The following is a 19188-nucleotide window of genomic DNA, read 5'->3' as shown; positions in this document are numbered from 1 at the left end:
CACTTTTGTAATGAAATTTACAAATAAATTATTTACTATTAAAATGAAGTTTAACCAGTTTGGCCCATTAATTATTAAACAATTATATTTATTAATAAATATAAACTATCAAAAAAGCCTTTATACATTACTTTACATTTAAACCCGACGTCAAAGTCATCGTTTGGGGAAAAGTCTCATGAATACGATCATCCAGAGGAACGTAATGCACACGACGCCCAGAACCAGCCACACCCACCAGTTACAACAACGCTTGGAATGCTTTTCCAGCCGATCCGTTTCAACTTTCAGTCGTGAGTAGTTCTGATCAGTTAACTGAGAAGCTCGTTGAAGCGTCTTTAATAAAAAGAAACAGCTTTTTAAGTGATTATAAAAAAAAACACTAATAAAAATCTATATTATAGACAGTCGGAGACGTGTCAGTTTTCCTCAAACATTAATAAATGCACGAGAAAGTTCGTAGTATTCCTTCGTGCATTTATTAAAATCTGTAGTTTTTTTCACGTAGAAACTTGATTTCAATTCTGGCTTTGCACCAAATTATAAACAGTTAGCTGTTAGTGTCTTATTGACACTAAAATCACAATATGAGTCACACTTCTGATGGTTTGCCAGCACGATTTGGCGACCTTCGATATATTTAAGTACGGTTAATGAGAGGAAGTGCCCAACATCAGAGACTTTCACCTGCCTCTATACATCTTACTTTCTGTCAATATTTAATAAGTCACCTGCCCATAAAAATTTAAAGGTGAATATAACATGCAAACTGTTTAGAAATACTTTACAGAATATGTAATTTGGCAACATAACATGCAACTATATTCAAAAATCATCATTCACAACCGAGTCACCTGATCCAATTATTTTTCAAGAGTAAGGATTACACATCAGTTTTACAATAACTAACCACTATATCATAGTTAAATAGCATCTTTATGTTATTGTTGATTGCAACGGAAGTCAAAACACCTTTGTGTGGGATTTAATACAAAAATAAAGTTATACATGCGTATATAAATGTTATTTTTTTTCCACTAGACTGGTTCTGTATGTGTCTTTAAGGTGAATTTACGTAATTAAATGCAAACAACTGATTAATCATGTCTACTATTAATAGTAATTAACTCAAGTATTGAAATTTAACTTTAAAATTATATAAGAAAGCAAAAATAAATCAAAACACCTTTCCCTTTCATTTAAAATTAGTATTATATAAAAGTAATTAAAAGTAGATATAGATACTGCTCAAAATTATGAGGCGGCTTCAACAACGGTCCTCATAAATCTCCACTTTAGAAATTGTGGTACAATACCTGCCTAACAGTAGAAAAAAATAAGGGTATTTAATTAGTTTGAACAATATTGCATATAGAGCTTAAAACACTAATATAAAATTGACTGTATTTTTACACTAAATAGATCGTTATAACATACTCTGCAAATGGTAAAGGTTATGAACTTATGCTATATAGCCTCCTGTACTTAGACTTATAGCACTTCTGGTGTATCCCTAGGGGTACACACAACACTCATTGAAAACCACTGCTCTATAAAAAATTGAAATTGTTTTAAACAGTTTCTAGTCTAAATCTCATATTTATTTTACCAATTTAATTATTAAGTTGGAATTTTTCTTTACCATCCAAATATATAACACTGATAAAACAATTGAATATTAGCTACCGAAAATAGAAAAAAATAGAATTTAACAAATTTAAAATCTTAACCCTTGTAAATCTTTAGCACAAATTATATACAATTAACCATTAATATGTAACATATAGTAAATAGATGATGATATATACAGAACAAGTCAAAAATCTTCACACTTTCCAATGTTAATTAAATTAAAAGTTTCTGGTTGTCAGATTAGCCACTAATCTTCTAGGTTGTCACATTCATCCCTTTTATTTTTATTTGTGGGGGAGGTATTTGTAGACCACTACGAAACTACAAAACAAACCACTTGACATATTTACGATACATGTGTGCGCACAATTCAATACCAGATGTTTTAACACAAGTTCAATGCAAGTGGGAAGAACTCGTCTATATACACATTTAGTTAAATCATACAAATTATTTAAAATATGTTGGTTTTGATTATAATAAAGTGAGCCTTTTATAACCTGTGTATGGATACTTTTGGTTTGCTCTGTAGTATAAAGTGTATGTGCAAGTGTTCATCTAGACATATTCATCTATTAAAAATTATAAGGGTTAATCCTGATTTAAAGATCATGCTGAAATGTTAATAATAATTAATCAGATCTTTGAAAAATCAGAAGAAAAATGATGCTAGAACACACGAAGGAGAATCTGGACTCCTTCATGTGTTCTAGCATCAATCTGCTTTATTTAACATTAAACATTTTTTGGAACCAAACTATCCCATCTCATCTACACTATGTCCTCAAAGTCCTTATAAGCCATATAAACTTTTTAATTTAATAATGAACTCGCCAGGTTAGTTGTCCAAAAGGTCTGTACATGCTCTGTCATATCAGACACAAAATTGCCACATATTAAACATACTTGTATAAGGACATTTGTGTATCCACATACTCGTGACCAACTCTCTCCGACAGAAGTAAGAACTCATCCACCATTTCAATTCTAACAGTGAGATGTGGGGTCCATGCAAATGCAAACAAGATCACATTCATGACACTCTCCTCTACACACAAAGATTTATAGGGATTTACAAACATTACAAAGAAAATTATAAAGACTTATGATAAGAGTTTATGGACTTCCTAGACATAACATACATGTTCTACGCACTTGTTACTTGTTGAATGCTTCTCCAAATGTGTAGACTTGAAGATGGAACAGTTCAGTCACAGAAAACAGTTAATCTTAAATAAACCTAACTCCCATTGCAAATTCTAGCATCAGTTTTTTCCTCTGTTCTTTTAATATGCACAATTGTAATTATTTTAAAATCATTTTTTCTAAAACCTGCTTTACTTCATTTTACAAAACTCCTAAAAAACTGTGTGTGCTGTATTTAGTATCAAAACTACAAAAATCCAGTAAAGAATAAACCCAGTTATTTGAAAGAACGAATGTTTTCAACCTTTTTCGAAGGTCATCTTCAGGTTCTCCAAATCTTTTTCAATTATATTACGTGAATTTAAGTACAAAACACAATTACTGGATTCTTTTGCACAACTTCTGGATGTTGCAACAAAATATATTTTAAGCAAGCTGAAGTTTTGATTCTTCAAATAAACACATGATAGAACCTGATTAACTATTGGGCTAAACATGAGTTAATTAATTAACCAAGTATCCAGTCAACAGTCAACAGTTAAAATTATTATAGTAATTTGGATCTGGTTTTATATATGTATATTATTCAAATACATTATCATCATCAAGAAAAACAACAATTCACAATGGTTTATCTCAAGTAAGACAGTTTCACAAAACTTGTCTTAAATGCAGACATAGGAAACGGAGCTTTGTTTCAATTCCGTACAGTGTTGGCAAGGTGTTTCATCATTCGGTGTTGGCACGGTACTTCACAATGAATGAGAAAACATTGTGCCAACACTACGTGGAAATGAAATCGAGCTTTTCCTTATGACTGTAATGTCTCAAATTTAACAATGGGAAATTCGTTTTTTTTGTTTTTGTAAAGTTTTCCAAACATTTGATTTATTTACGTCGGGAGCTACCGACTCCCATCCTTTTCACCCGTCGACTCCTTTCCAAAATTAGATTTAATTCGCCAACCCCTTTCTGTGCTAATACAAATAAATTACAAATAGGGGATGATTTGAAAAGTCAAACATAAAAATATTAATTCTAAAAAAATGTTTAAATTTGTGTGTTCTACTTCAATTAAATATAAATATAATAAAAATAAATTTTTTAACTAACCCTGAATGACCTCTAATAATTTATTGATATCCAATTAAAGGGATGGACTCCTCGGGGATTGCTAATAGCCTGGTGCCTGCCCATCAAATAAATAATGTGTACAGTTTGAGAGGGGCTCGTAAAGAGTACATTGCCATAAATGGTGAGGGGAGGGGGAGGGGTTGAGATATTATCTGAATGGACTTTTTAGTAGTATTAGTATTATTAAAGAGGAGAGGACTTGCCAAAAGTATATCACTTGTACACAACACAGAGAAAGGAGTCAAAGGTGACTCAAAAACCAAAACCATATACCCAAAAATGGGCAGCCCTAAAAACAGTATATTTCATTGCAATTTATGAAAAATAGATTTTAATGAGTGATTTTGATAACTACTCATAATATGGATTTTCCAATAAATTCTGCACAGTTAAGATGTAAAAATCTGCAAGCTTAAGATCTGTACTACTGACTTTTTTTATAACTATGAAAATCCAATTATTGCAGACTGTTATAAAATAAAGTTAGAATATTTTAAAAGTTCTAAGTAAATTCCAATACAAAAAAGTCGAAAAGGATCTATTTCAATTCAGAAATAAAAAAAAAATCACCCTCAACACGATTCAGTAATTATTCCGACAACTGCACTCAGAGAAGCTATTTATAGCATCAATGAGAGACCATTAATTGTTCGAGAAGAAAATGTCAGACTCATAAATGCTTACTGATTTTCTTCTTAAATATTACACAATACAATAGAAATAAAAGAATTATTTAACATTTGAAACAGGATCTTATTTCAGGATAAAAATTAATGGTTCAATGAACAAAACTTAAATATAAATATAAATCCAAAAGATTTTCAAATTATTCTACCGTATATTATACATTATTAAAGCTACTCTTCGCTGAGCATATCGGTGCTCAGATTGCTAAAGTTAAGTAGCAAGTAGTTTGTATGATATTCCAGTTGAGGACTATGCAAATTATTGGATGCCATCGGCTAAATGCACCCAAAATCCAAAGGTTTGGGCCCATTAATTTGGGCTTGGACGGCCTGATTTGACTGTATTAAGTATAAGTTGGTAATAGATAAGTTCAGTAGGTATAGATAAGTATAGCAAAAGGTATTTAAAATATTAAAACCACTAATTGAACAGAAAGCGCAATAAAAATAAAGTTCAAATACAAATATAAATATTATTTTTAATTACGTATTTGTTGTAAAAATTTTAAATTTACAAACTATTGCAAGACTATAATTTATAGTATGAAAATTTAGGTTTAAAATATAGTAAACTCTACCCTACCTCTTATCGTTGGAAATCATAACGTTACAATCACAACTTTTAAATACACTTAATTAGCTTCTATATTTCTTCTTCAAAAAAGAAATTTGTAATTTGTCGTCTATTTATAATGGAAATAATTTAATTGCTGTCATATTATGACAATGCTAAAAATGTAATGCATTATCCATTTATTGTATAAGTTGTTAAGTTTCTGTTTGAAGAATCACATAAAGCATTGTCATCTTGAACAAAGGCCAACACATTTTCAACTATTCGTGATAACATCTCAAAAACCAAATAAAAAAACACTTTAATTAACTAAAGAAATCTTAATTGAATACTACGTAACTGCTTAGAAAACTTTACAGCTTTGTCTACAAATGCATCAAGAACTGTTTGAATGAAACAGTTTCCTTCAGAGTCCTTGACATATTCAAAAACTAAGCTTAATAGCTTGAAAACAATTATGTAGTAATAAAATCATTCTTCAATTAGTGTTTTTAGTAGATTTTTTAAAAGTATTTTCAAGTTATGTTCACAATAACATGAAAAACTACCATAAGCATTTTGTTTGGTGTTAAACAGGGTAAATGGCATAGTTACTGGCAACTTAATGAAAGTTTTGAGCTGCAATTTGAAAAAATTGTAGATATATAAATTTCCACGGTTGTCTGTTTGTCCTTCCTTACTCTCAAGGATGGAGTTGGATAGATGAGACTCGAGACCAAATTTGGAAAGCTTAAGAGCAGGAGGCTCCAATTAACTATACATGAATTTCTGGTACAAACTGAGAGTCATGTCATTTCAATTCAAAAATTTTCCTCTTAAAGGAGTTAGAAGACTGGCATAACTCTATAGCTAGCAGGAAAAGTATGATACAGTAGAGCCCCTATAAGACGGGTTCCTATAATTACGATTCCTATGAGACGGCGAAAAAATTGTGGCGGTATCCGTAAACAACGGTAAAAAAACTCCTATAATTACGTAAAACGTCATCAGGCAGCCGAACTACTTTCCGCCGTCCAGCGCCACGCTACGGACAGTTTAGGTGGGTAAATTGAGTTTAGTATCGTCTGTACATATAATTATATATAAATTAGGTACTGTATATATAATTATATATTAACTTAATTTATTGTAACTTTATTATAATTATATATATACTTTCCGCCGTCTAGCGCCACGCTACGGACAGTTTACGCGAGCTATCGTCTGTACAGTATGTAAATTAGGAACCGTAAGTCTAATACAGTACTGTAATTTTATACATTTCTTGTGAAAGAAACATTTCTTATTCAACGGCGATTAAAATTATTTATATTAATGATGTCTCCAAAGTTCAACGAAGTTTTCGCAGAAAAATAACATCAGAAATCGCGGCCGCGGTTTGCTGCGCTGTTCCGCGACGAAAACAAGCTTAATGGTGCACACTCGGTAAGTAATCCTACAATTTTTTGTTTATAGCGTAGTTTACACGGATTATTTCCAAAAAAAATATACGTATTTTGGAAATGTTGAGTCGGATTAGTTTAGAATCGATTAATTTTATGGAAGAAAACCTTTCAAACAGCCGTAGTCCGTAAACTTCACACGTGTCGGGCTGTGATTGGCTGTGATTCCTACAAAATTGATTCATAAAGAACGGAACGTATCTACCGTCTTATAGGGGAATCGACTGTATACAGAGGCAAGCCACTACTAATTTTAGGTGAAGAGCATATATTTTAAATTAAAAAAATTAAAAAACATGATTAAAAATTGCAGCCCGGCATTGTGACAATGTCACAATAAATAAATTAATAACTTAATAATAAAATATACTTATTAATGAATTCTACTGCCTTCCCACTGCCTAAATATAATGTGATGGTTCTCAACCATTCTGAAGTTACAGAACACCATTCATATACTTTCTATTACACAGAGCACAAGCAACCAATAAGCAATTCCATGTTAACTATTCTTACAAAACATTAAAGCAGTATTTGCAATAAAAACTTTAAAAAAATGTTTTATGGAGCATTCAGGGCAAGTCTGTGGAGCACAGATTGAGAACCATTGAGCTAGAGATTATAAATACTGATCATTTAATCCAAAATGTATTTTGTTTTACAAAGTTATATAGTTATCAGCCATACACAATGACAGAAAAACCTGTGAGATTTTTTCTGTCACCTACCGACAGCAGAAACATATTAATACTGCTATGCAATATTTCCAGAATAGCTTTTACAGAACTTATACTATAAAGGTTTAAATTCAAAATGGCCAATAACTGTATCATTTACCCTTTTAACAAGTTTCACTTGAATGTGTTTGAAGCACAAAATAACTTACGGCAAACTGAGAATGAGCATTAGCTTGTAAATCAGTTTACTAAGCAGATATCTAACAGTCAGTATAAAAGTTTTGTCAGTTATTTAGTTTAAAACATTGATTCTCAATGTACTTTAACAAACAGAACCTTAAAAAAACCTATATAACTTACTGAGGAACTCCTACTGGTCCATATCCCATCCCCTGCAAAGTTACTAGTTTCTACTTCCTGAATCTAAAAATACTTATTTTATAAATAAAAAAAATGAATAAAAACTAGAATAAAACAACAATTATTTGTCTTCTATAAAACTTCTGAAGCAGCAAAGGACTATTTACACATTATCAACGGCTAAATGATTACTGAATGTATACATACAAATTTAGGATCACCGAGAAATTTTTTCATCCATAATGTATTTTCATCTTGCAGAATCCTGCAACATCCCTTTGGGAAACACTTCAAGGTTCTACACTCAAGCCAGTTTAAGAAACACTGGTTTATAGTGAAAGTGTTTTAAGAAAATCACTAATAGATCTAGTAAATATATCCCATTTTTAAAATGAATTGATCTTATCATATTTGTGCAACTGTTTGCCAACTTGTTTAAGTTTTTATTTGTTTGGAAAATTTAATTTTCACACTTTTGATAAATGCTAATACTGTAAGGGAGGGAGACAGAGCAAAAGACATGCCTGCCTGATTACTCAGTTTAATATTCATTTACCCACTTGAAAAATGAACATAAAAAGAAGAATCTTACATAAAATACATAAAAATCTACTTATTAATCAGCTTAATTAAGTAGTAATTCTACTTTTTCAATATATTTATCTTATTCTGATCCAAATGGAAATCCTGCAATTACAATGGGGTTTCTATTAATTTATATTTACAGGAAAATTTCTTATAAGTCTCACAAACTAAGTTTTTGGACACCGCCTAAGGCCATCGTGGGTTTGGCCAGGCCTATGACAGAGTGAATGGGTGGTGAAGGAGGGGCTCGATGTACCCAAAACAGACTCCCAAAAATTCCCAGAGTTATTTTATTGCTCCAATTCAATCATGGATCCCACATAGCATCAGACCGACATTTTACCTGCTTCGGCCGTACGGTTGGCTTATTACAAACTAAGCCCTTAACTGTCAATTTATTATTAAACAAAACCTTTATGTTCTACATTTTGAGATTGTTAAAACAAGAATTAATTACACTAACAACAGTACTTGTAGACAAACTGTATCTAATAGTAACTCTAAAATCCTATTTAATTCTATATTCCATCTCTCTCAAATAATAATGAGTGCATAAAGATGCATTTAATTAAACTTCAAAATGCCACCAGCTTTCTCAGATAATAATTAACATAATTACAAATAGTACTATTCACTTTGAAAGACCCCATATTTCACTTTTTAAATTTTTATGACATTCAAAAAAATCATACAATTTTTTATTTTGCAATTTTGAATTTTAATTGTATTTATCAATTTATTTTAATAAAAACTTTAACTTTTGTTATGGCAATACAATTATGTGTTTATTCCTTTATTAAGAAATCTAGTTATTACTAAAATTTAAACTTACTCACTAATAATGCAACACAAATTTCTTTTGTCATAAATCCATACATTAAATAAAATCTTTTCTATTTTCATTTCTGTATCATTTATTTTGGAATTCCTTTTATCAATTCTGTATTATGAAATATTAATAAAATAACGAGATAAAAACAAAAGAGACATCACTTATTAATAATAAAAGATAAATCTAAAAACTGTCTATTGGCATTACAGGTAAATACATTTAATTGACAAGTAGTTTTGACAGTATATAACTGCCTTCTTTGGGTAATATGAAAGATAGAATGTTAAAAATCTATAGAAAGAATACATTTTCAAATTATTCTTTGTGTACGAGCATGGAACATAAAAATTAGATTTAAAAATATAAAATTATACACTATTACAAAATAAATATGATATATAATGGCTAAGGCTAATAAAATTAGCAGAATTTAACTGATAACAATATAAAGATACTCAACCAAACAATCAGTCTATAAATCCACTATTAATAATGATTAAATACTAAATAATTTGATACTACTAGAGGTAGTACCTGATGTAGCCTGAATGTTTAAGGCAATTGTTTGGTTGAGTATCTATGTATCAGGCTTTGGGATATTTAATATATTTAATAATATACAGAAAATTCAAACACAACACAAACACTGGAGCACAATCGATATCGCCTATGTTTTTGTCACATAATTGCATTTCCTACAATTTAAGAAAGTTGAACAGCACAACCCACAGCTCTGGTATATTAAGTATGGGGGAGTTGCATGCATGGCAGCATTGATATAATGAACAAAGATTACCATTTGAACAAGGCTCTCCTGTCCCCACAGCATTTCATCAACAAAACATGAGACCAAAGAGAATTAAGTTATATTCCATCACTTCTTTGGCTACTTCTGTTGTGCACCTCCTCTGTATAATATCTTCACAATGCTCTGCTAGACAGATGAGGAGAATCCTGGCAGTGGCACCTATATATAGTAGTTTTGACAGAGTTAGTAAATTTTGTAAAGGTATAGCATAAATTCCAGATTTTTCAAAAAGGATAACCCTGTCTCTATCATTGCAAAATATCCTACGCAATAATAACGACCAACTCTCCTGTTGATCGTTATTATTGCGTAAAATATTTTGCAATGATAGAGACAGGGTTTGTGCAATGTGGGCTGAGAGGCAAGTGGCAATATATAACCAAATTTCCTAAAGATACAGCATATATGAAAGGAAGGGAAACCTAGGTATGTGATGGCTGTTATTTCTGTGCATATTAATTATCTGTTAATTTTATTAGCCATAACCACTGTATATCATATTTATTTTGTAATAGCGTATAATTTTGCATTTAAACACCTGTAATTTTTATGTTCCATCCTTGTGCATGAAGAACAATTTGAAAATGTGTTCTTTCTCTAGATTTTTAACATTCTTTCTGCCATGTTACCCAAAGAAGACAGTTATATATTGCTGAAAGTAATCGCCAATTAAACGTATTTATCCATAATGCCAATAGACAGTTTTTAGATTTATCTTTTATTAATAAAATAACATTTGATACAAAACCTTGTCACTTTATCATATGTGTACTGGTCACAACATAAAATGCTACAGTCAGGAAGATTTGAAAAATACTGATATATATTAAACTACCAATGTGATGCACTCATCGTATTTCTTAATTATAGATCTCTCTCTCCTCCTCTAAACATGAAACAAAAATCTCTGCATTATGTCCTGCTACAGAGAAATTTGTCAATTATTCCAAACTTTTGATTATAAAATTCTTGTTCTAACAAAAAAATGAATTACTTAAAGTTGTATCCAAATAATCTAAAATATGTATGTACATTTTCTAATATTTATGTGTTAACATATTGTATTATATATAGCTATAACATGACCTCTAACTATATCACTAGGATGATATAAATTACATCTGTATCTGCAAATAATTAATATCTTTAAATATTAATGAATCAATCAAGTAATACATTTGTGAATTAAAAAAAGTCTGCAAGGGAAAGCTACATTAACTATGCTGTTTGTCTGCTTTAACATTTTAGAATTACATAATTTTTGAATTTTTCTGATGTTTGAAAGAACAGTTTTGCATTTTATGCCCCCCCTGACAATGAGCGTCAAAGCTCGAAAGCATTCATGAATTATTTTTGTATTAATTCTCTGTATTAAATCAGTTTTAAAAACTAAAAGGATATAAGTTTACATAATTAAAGATCTATTAAAATGTCAATATCTGATTTAGTTAATTCCTTTTGAGCATCTGCAGAGTTGATAATGCTTTAAGAAATCATATTTTAAATAATTATATACAGTTTTTTCTTGAAAACAGTAGGCGCAAACATTTTCTCTAGAACAGGTCCAAATACCTTTTATAGATCTCTTTTTCTATTAATTAATCATTTTGAATACTAGTAATGCAAATTGTAAGTGTGTGTTTTTCAATCTAAGAGTCATGACCTACAAATGGCATTGCCCTTGTAAATGGGTCATGGATTTATAAATAAACTCAAAACAGTGCTTTTTTTTTTTAAACTTTCAAAGTTTTAATTTTATATGGTAAATATAATGCTCCTAACAAGTTTCATTTTGGCCCTGATAGAAATGTTATAGGCAAATGACATCACATAATGAATAACTCTATGAATGAAATTAATGATAAATGTCAGACCAAACAAACACTTTTATTTGTAAATTACTAAGCCAAAAGGATTAAAAATTCTTCGCTATCAGCAATTAGATGTGAGACGATAAAGATATCAACTTGCTATTCTGACTGACTTGGATTCAAGTAAAGATTGAACCTTAAAAATTTTAATAAGTGATAAGATTCAGCTATATTAAGCACCATTACTCGTTATCCAGGAATCTCATTGTGAGTAATGATGAATATGTGAATATGTATTATTCTTACAATATAAAATCTAGCAATTTTATATTTTCAATTATCAAAGAAATTTCTATACATAAATTTTTTCTATGCATTATTTTGCTTCGACATAAAAATATTTAAGGAAAAATAAATATAAAACACTGCTTTATTAGGGAAAAATTACATAATATGGTTCTTTATATCCATCTTCAGAGGAAGACAATCTAGAAATAAAACAACAGTTGGAATATAGATCTATAAAAGACTGGAAACATTTAAGACTTTAAGCAGTATTTTGTATTTATTAAGCACTAAAAGAATCAATTTGTTTATTTTTTTTAAGCAAAAAATAATTGTTTCCTTGACAGATTGTTTATTTTAATAAGCAAATATTTTTCAATATATTATATCTTTTTCTCATCTCCTAATTTTCTGTAAATACAAAATTTCATGGAACATTTTATATTTGTGTAAAATTATAAAAGATCATTTAATAATACTAATCCTGTGATAAACAATTTTACCATCTTAGAATGTAATTTGGAAATTTCTAAGTATAGAATATTATATTCCTATTCTAAAATTTTGCATCTGTAGAAACTGCTAAAGAATCTAAAGCTAGGGATAAGCTAAAAAAATATTTAGTTATTAAAATAAACAAGCCCTTAAAAGAGTAGGGTGATATACAGGGTGAACCATAACTTTGGAATAAACACATATACATATTCTATGCTTGAAAACTAAATGAAAAGTTCCAATAAATATAGATTATAAAACTCATAGGAAAGAGTACAAGTTTACTTTATTTTCTTCTAATTTTTTTACATCAGACAAGTTCCACAAAACTGCTGTGTAGAAGTTATCAAAGGAACACAAAAATGATGTATGACAAGTTCTGCATAGCAATTTTGCACTTATTTCCAAAGAACAAAAAAAAGAACAAGAAGCAATCAAGTGTCAGAGATGTTTTAAAGTGGTTGCCATTCTCAACAACAACCCTTGAAATGCCTTAACATTGATGCCTTATTTGCTCTAGGCTGATTTCTGTCAATAATAGAATTACATACATTCTTGACCAGTTCTAGTTCTGTCACACTTCTATTGACAAGAGTAGACAAGAGACTTCAAATGATCTCAAAAAATAAAAACCACGAAAATTTAAATCCAGCGACCAAGCCGATATCCGACTGGTCTAACTCATCCTATCTATCCTTCTGGAAATTTCTGATCTTTATACAATACTGAGGAGAGTTTGTCATGTGAGCACAATACATACAAATGACAAATGTATGTATGTGCTTATTGTATGTATTGCTATATTGTGTGTATATATTTGCTGAGCATCAGTTTATTGTGGGAATTACAAATGTTTGTCCAAGATTCATTCCCTTTGATTCAGCAATACACTGACAAGGAGTGGGAATTGGTAAATACCTAACATTGTGGAGTAATGTCACAAGAAAATCCTCTACACTACTCAATATTGGCTAAATGTTTATTAAGCACTTGGCAAATATTAAATGTGTGGAGCTGTCTTCAAATGTTATGTAATAAATACAACAAACCTAATAATTACAGTAAACTTCAAATAAACATCCTGACATATGCTATTTAAGCAAATATTAAATATTATACTCATACTTTAAACATTTCAGAGTTTGAAGCAAAATTAAACAGAAATCAGCCTCGGGGTTCAAATGATGCTTCGACATTCAAACTGCACTCAAAGCATAAATGCAATCCGTTGTCTGTCCGAGTCATTTTGCTCTCACTCTTCCATTATGCTTGTATGTTTTCACTGCTTTATTAGCTTTATTTTTAGTGTGTTTGTAACCAAACACACTAAAAATAAAGTATACATTACATATTGTGTGTTATTTGTCAATTTACAATTTGTTATATACATTACATATTGTGTGTTATTTGTCAATTTTTAACAATTTCTTCCTGCAATTATTTTTCGTTGACAGCTTTTGGGAGCCCAGTACATTTTGTATCCTTTAGTTCAAAATCTCTCAAATGGAACTTTTTGAACTACATTTGACATGTTTGAAGTGTAGGAGTATTTTCCTAAACACCCACTAAAATTTTTTTTTGCTGTTTGTACATTGTTATATCCTTTCCAAAACTCATTAAGCATAATATACATCTATGTTAAGAAGTCGACAGTGTTTGAGTAATAAATACAATCTTCATTTTGTATACAGTATTTACATATTTTATTTATGGTTTTTGTGTTTAAATTTATTATTAAGTCATTTAATTGTGTTATTTTTATCTTAAATTACATGTATTTGATGAAGTTTATCAAAACAGGTATTTTCAGTATCATGGACTGGTTTAATTCTCTTTACATTATTTGTAATGGGAAAAATTGTTTCGGACTTCAAACAACCTCCTGGAATGAATTAAACTCAAAGCATGAGGCACCACTATTATTTATAGGCTTTAAAATTTGTAAATTGATTTACTGTGTATTTATTTTTGATTTAAGAACTGTTAATTTTTTAAAAGATGCTAAATAACTATATGAATTATTTCATAAATACAGCCACTCCCTACTTAACAATCTACCTGTTTAATTAATGACTATTTGGACTTACAACCAGCTCTTCAGTGTGGGGAATACCCTTTTTATACCCCATTCGCACTGAGCATTTCAATCTAGATTGTGATAAGATTGGTGACTGTGCCATGGTGTGACTTCTCTTGACTGTTTCAATCTCAACTGAAACCAAGTTCAATCGTGATCGACATGAGAGTTTTTGAAACTAGATCCAGTCATAAGAGAGTTTTCACAATCCCACATACATGAGAAGAAACAAGATGGTTGTGGAACAGGTATCAGGCTATCGACAGAGAAATAAAAAAAGATATTCGGAGAGATGATGAAATATGGCTATTATTAGATATATGGCAAGAAAAAGCATTTATTTCTAACCAAAACTTCCCTTTTGTTGTTTGTGACTTATTCCATAGTTATGTCAGTTTTATCATTGCGTTCAATAGCCGGGTTCTTTTCAAGTGAACTGCACATGCAAACAGCTCGATGTTCAACTAGCGACAGTTGCAATCATGATTAAAGTGAGTCGTGGATTATGTAAGAACACAGTATTAGTCTGTCCCAGGAATTCTCTCTCTCAGTCTTCATCTTGTTCCTGCAGTTGATCAGTATTTGCTACATGAAGATTACATAGTTTGTTTATAAATTTGTACTTTACAGTACACCCAATAGTACAAAATATCAGTAAAAAGAAAGAGTATGACTTCACCTGGAGGAAGTACCAACATTCAAAGGAAGGGCAACAGAGTTAAAGGTGCAGCAGCACTTGGAAAAGCAAGAAAAAGAAAGAAAGAATGGAAGTGAAAAAAGTTTACATAAAGGCAAGTAAATGACCTTTTACAATGCTGTTGTGAAACTTACCAAGAGAAAAAAAACTTACAAAGCAGATCACACCAGTGAAATTCTTCTAGAAAGATACATTCAGAACTCTTACCCCTACAAGTATTCATTTCCTTGCTGTCATCAATCTTACTTGCACCCTCTATATCTCCCGCTACCCCTGCTAATAACTCCAATGATGAAACTGATGACCTTTAACCATCACCAGATTTTGAAAGATTCAATGACTAAACTATCATTCTGAATGACTTTTTTAATGAATGAACTTCAATTTTTTTCAAATAACATTTCAATAATTTTTACTGAATATATTTTTATGATCAGTTACATGTAAGAAATGCAAATTACTGCAGAAATAAAAATTATTGAGTTGGAATTTCTTTTAGACCATTTTTTCAAGAATAAATAAAACAATTAAGCTCTAGTACAAATGTGGAATAGAGTTTAAATGTGTTTGGTAGATGAATCTAAATGAATCACTATTGATGCAAGTTTTTAATTTTAATCATTATATTGTTTCTATTTGTAAATAATCCTTGTAATTCTAACTACTTTAATTTTTAGTTACATTATTACTATTAGCAATGTGATTAATATAAAATATCAGATTACAAATTGAAAAATATTAACATAACAATACCAGCTTATCTAGCAAACTTACACTTATAAAAACAGAACTATACTAAATAAATTTTACTAATTTACAATTTATATTTAGAAACAAAAATATTTAAATGTTATAAACTTTAAATTTCATTTGCAAGACTTTAATTTATCTTTAATAATATATAAAAGAAAGAGTTTCATTCTAACTGTTGAGCACGCACAATATCATATAGGATGTAGATGCAATATTTGGATTTTGCAGTCACAACAACATCGTGTCATTTACATCCATTAACTTCAGATACATGTCAATCCCATTGGAATTAACTGATTTTATATTTGTTTCAAAAAATTAACATGATTTTTAAAATTATGCTATAATTATTATAATCTAACAATTTTGAAACAAATAACATTTAATTTCTGACATTAATAGCACAAACAAAATTTATGTTACTATTGAACTAAGCTGAAGATGTATATTATTTTATATTATAATATATTTTAATATAATTTTGGATACTTCATTTAACTGTTATAGTTTTTGATACTATCACAATATGACGTAAGCAGACGTTACATATGTTTGTTTGCTAAGATAATTAGGTAAAGCACATTTGTAACAAGTGCACTAGCATTATTTTGATGAATGAAATAACTGTGCAAAGTAATCGAGGTTCCATTACAAATCATTTATTTTTTCTCTTATCATAGATAAAATATAGAAATATTCTTCTTTGCTTAAAAAATATTACTTGATTAGGAATTATTTTAAAGTCTTTTTCTTAAAAAAAAATTCAAAAATAAAAAGTTTTGACTTCTTTATAAAGCTGAACTTTAACTTTACAACAGTAAAATTTTTCATAAGACACGGTCGAATGTGCATTATTAGTTGCATATATTTAAGGTGAACAAAATTCATCTCAAATGTAATTTTAAATTCAATAATATATAAAAATTAGATACATTTTGTGACTTATATATATTATCTTTGTACTTTGTATGACTTATATTGCATTATTTTTCTTTTATGTACTAGGTAAATATATATGTAATCTAAAGTTTTGACATACCTCTGTATCTTTACGAATAAAATGTCCTGCTAATAAGGAATTTTGTTTCAAATTTTGTGCCAGTGCTACCATTTCTTCAGCCACTTTCTCCTGCATGCTGTGATGGTAACGAAGTACAGCATCCAAGTCCTGATTTTCTTTGTCTTCTTCATGCTTCTGACGTAATCTCAAATCGCCATTATCTACAATTGCCATTCAAAAATATTTACTTAAAGATTAACAGTGTAAACAGAGTAAAAATTATTCAATATTTATGATATATACAGTAAACTTGCTATCAAATTCTTAAATAACCCATTAAATTTTCTTGCTATATAAGTTGTGAAAAATATTTTCTTAGTATACTTTAGTTTCTTAGATGTAATAATATAAAATGTAACCTATATTGTATTAATTCAAATTTAAGTCATATCCAATTATTAAAAAGAAATTTTTAAGAAAAAACATAATTGATAATTAAAAGTAAATGTAGTTTAAAAGAATTTATTAAAGAAAACTACATTATTGTTTCCTTCTATATGACATGTGTTTAACAGACGATAACAAAGCCTATGCTTTCCAGTAATGTGTACAGGGTGTCCAAAAGTTACTGTACAATGAGAAATTTGTAATGACATTAAAGTTATACATATGGGATAGTATACAAGACCCATAAGTCATACATCTCACATTTCCATTTGGCTGTAGATGGTGTTACTGCTTGCTCACATATATTATAATTTTTGAAAGACTTCTTTTGCTGAAGGATAATCTCCTGTGGAATCTGGCTTACTAGGTCTCGGGACCTCACTCCTCTGGATTTTGGGATCTATAGGAAACATATCCTGCATTGCTATAGGAGAAACTGTAATATTGTATGTAAAACTTTACTTTAGCCTTTTCCACTTCACAGCAACTTTACAGACACTCTGTACAATGTATGAAGTAGAGTTTTTGAAGCTAATGAGCCCTACATACTTCATTCTTGTCTTCATTTCGCTACAAAAGTTCAAATTCCTAGTATTTCTGTTTTCTTGCCTTGTTTACATTGCACTTTGTGTTTGCTTGTTCTCAGTAAAAAAAATGATTATTTCAAGCCTTGAAGAGTGACAAAGAATATTCTGAATTTAAGATTAACCATCTTATAAATTTGGAAATGTAAAAAGAGTGTTCGTTAAATTTGAATTAATGTAGTATTTTAAAACAAGTTTCATTAAACATACCAAAAACTTGAGAATCTGATTTTTTGTCTAACAATTCTTCTCTCATTTCTTGTAAATAACGAGCTTTTGTTTGTAGATGCAATTCTTTAGATTTATTATGTTTTGGTGAGGAAGACAAACCTGGAGATAAAAACTGATTTGCTAGGGCTTTCTCTGAAGCAGTAGGCTGAAAATAACCACAAATTGCTGATTTTACTATAAGAATTAAAATTAAATTATAATTTAAACAGAAATTCTTACTAATTTCTCGGCTTCAACAATTCCTTTAAGAAATTTTACTTTTTTTTCATATTCAGCTAACGTTTCAACAGAAGGTTGGCTAAAATTTAAAAATTATCTTTTGTTATTCATAATATGCATTTTCTTTTATAAAAGCTAATTCACTAAATGTTACATTATAAAAATAAAATAGTAACTTTATTATGTAAATGTCTACTAGGACATATCATATTAGTAGGGCTTATTATACTGGTGTCTGGGTTCTGCAAATTTAAGAAACCTATTCAGAAAAAAAAACAATCTTTATTTTTCACCTGTTAAGATATAAAGATTTCTTAATAAGTTTCTTAAATTTGCAGAATCTGGACACCAGTATAATAAGTCCTACTAATATGACATGTCCTAGTAGACATTTACATAATAAACTGTATAAATAAGGACACAGAGGCATATGAATTAATAAAATAGTAAAGTTTATATCTTTTATCTATCTAATACATTGGCCTATTAGTGGCCAAGTGGATGAAACTGCCAAATGCCGGCAGTTGCTTTGCATCTCACCAATGGGTTGACCCTGTGGGGTTTTCCAGGTTTTCTTCAAATGCTTAATACCTAAATAGGAGCTAGATTCCCATAAAAAGTCCTTTTGGCATTGCAGACTGCCTGAATGTTGCACTGTCTTATTCCATCAATCCCAAATCCCTGTCTAACATCTTGTAAATTCACTTATAATA

At 29.7% G+C, this 19188-nt stretch overlaps 1 protein-coding gene across 3 annotated transcripts in view; it reads right to left on the bottom strand.

Moving 5' to 3' along the window:
* Nucleotides 1-69: 69 nt before the first annotated feature.
* The window catches only part of LOC111618153 (vesicle transport protein USE1-like), a 30821-nt gene continuing 11702 nt past the window's right edge, over nucleotides 70-19188 (bottom strand). Inside the window, exons 3-6 of one of the 3 annotated variants that reach the window (XM_023359613.1) lie at nucleotides 18476-18554; nucleotides 18236-18401; nucleotides 17034-17215; nucleotides 70-336 (exon numbers count right to left, since the gene is read on the bottom strand). In XM_023359613.1, coding sequence (XP_023215381.1) covers nucleotides 157-336; nucleotides 17034-17215; nucleotides 18236-18401; nucleotides 18476-18554 — 607 coding nt within the window. In that variant the 3' untranslated portion in view covers nucleotides 70-156. Of the gene's footprint in view, nucleotides 337-9463; nucleotides 10036-17033; nucleotides 17216-18235; nucleotides 18402-18475; nucleotides 18555-19188 lie in introns of those variants that run through there. The other 2 variants (XM_023359614.1, XM_023359615.1) reach the window with 2 other exon arrangements.

The sequence above is a fragment of the Centruroides sculpturatus genome, unplaced genomic scaffold, assembly GCF_000671375.1.
Source record: "Centruroides sculpturatus isolate CEXI.00-Female unplaced genomic scaffold, Cexi_2.0 scaffold62, whole genome shotgun sequence".
Classification (NCBI taxonomy): domain Eukaryota; kingdom Metazoa; phylum Arthropoda; class Arachnida; order Scorpiones; family Buthidae; genus Centruroides; species Centruroides sculpturatus.
The sequence above is the reverse complement of the archived record's forward strand: the minus strand, read 5'-3'. Positions and strand labels throughout refer to the sequence as shown.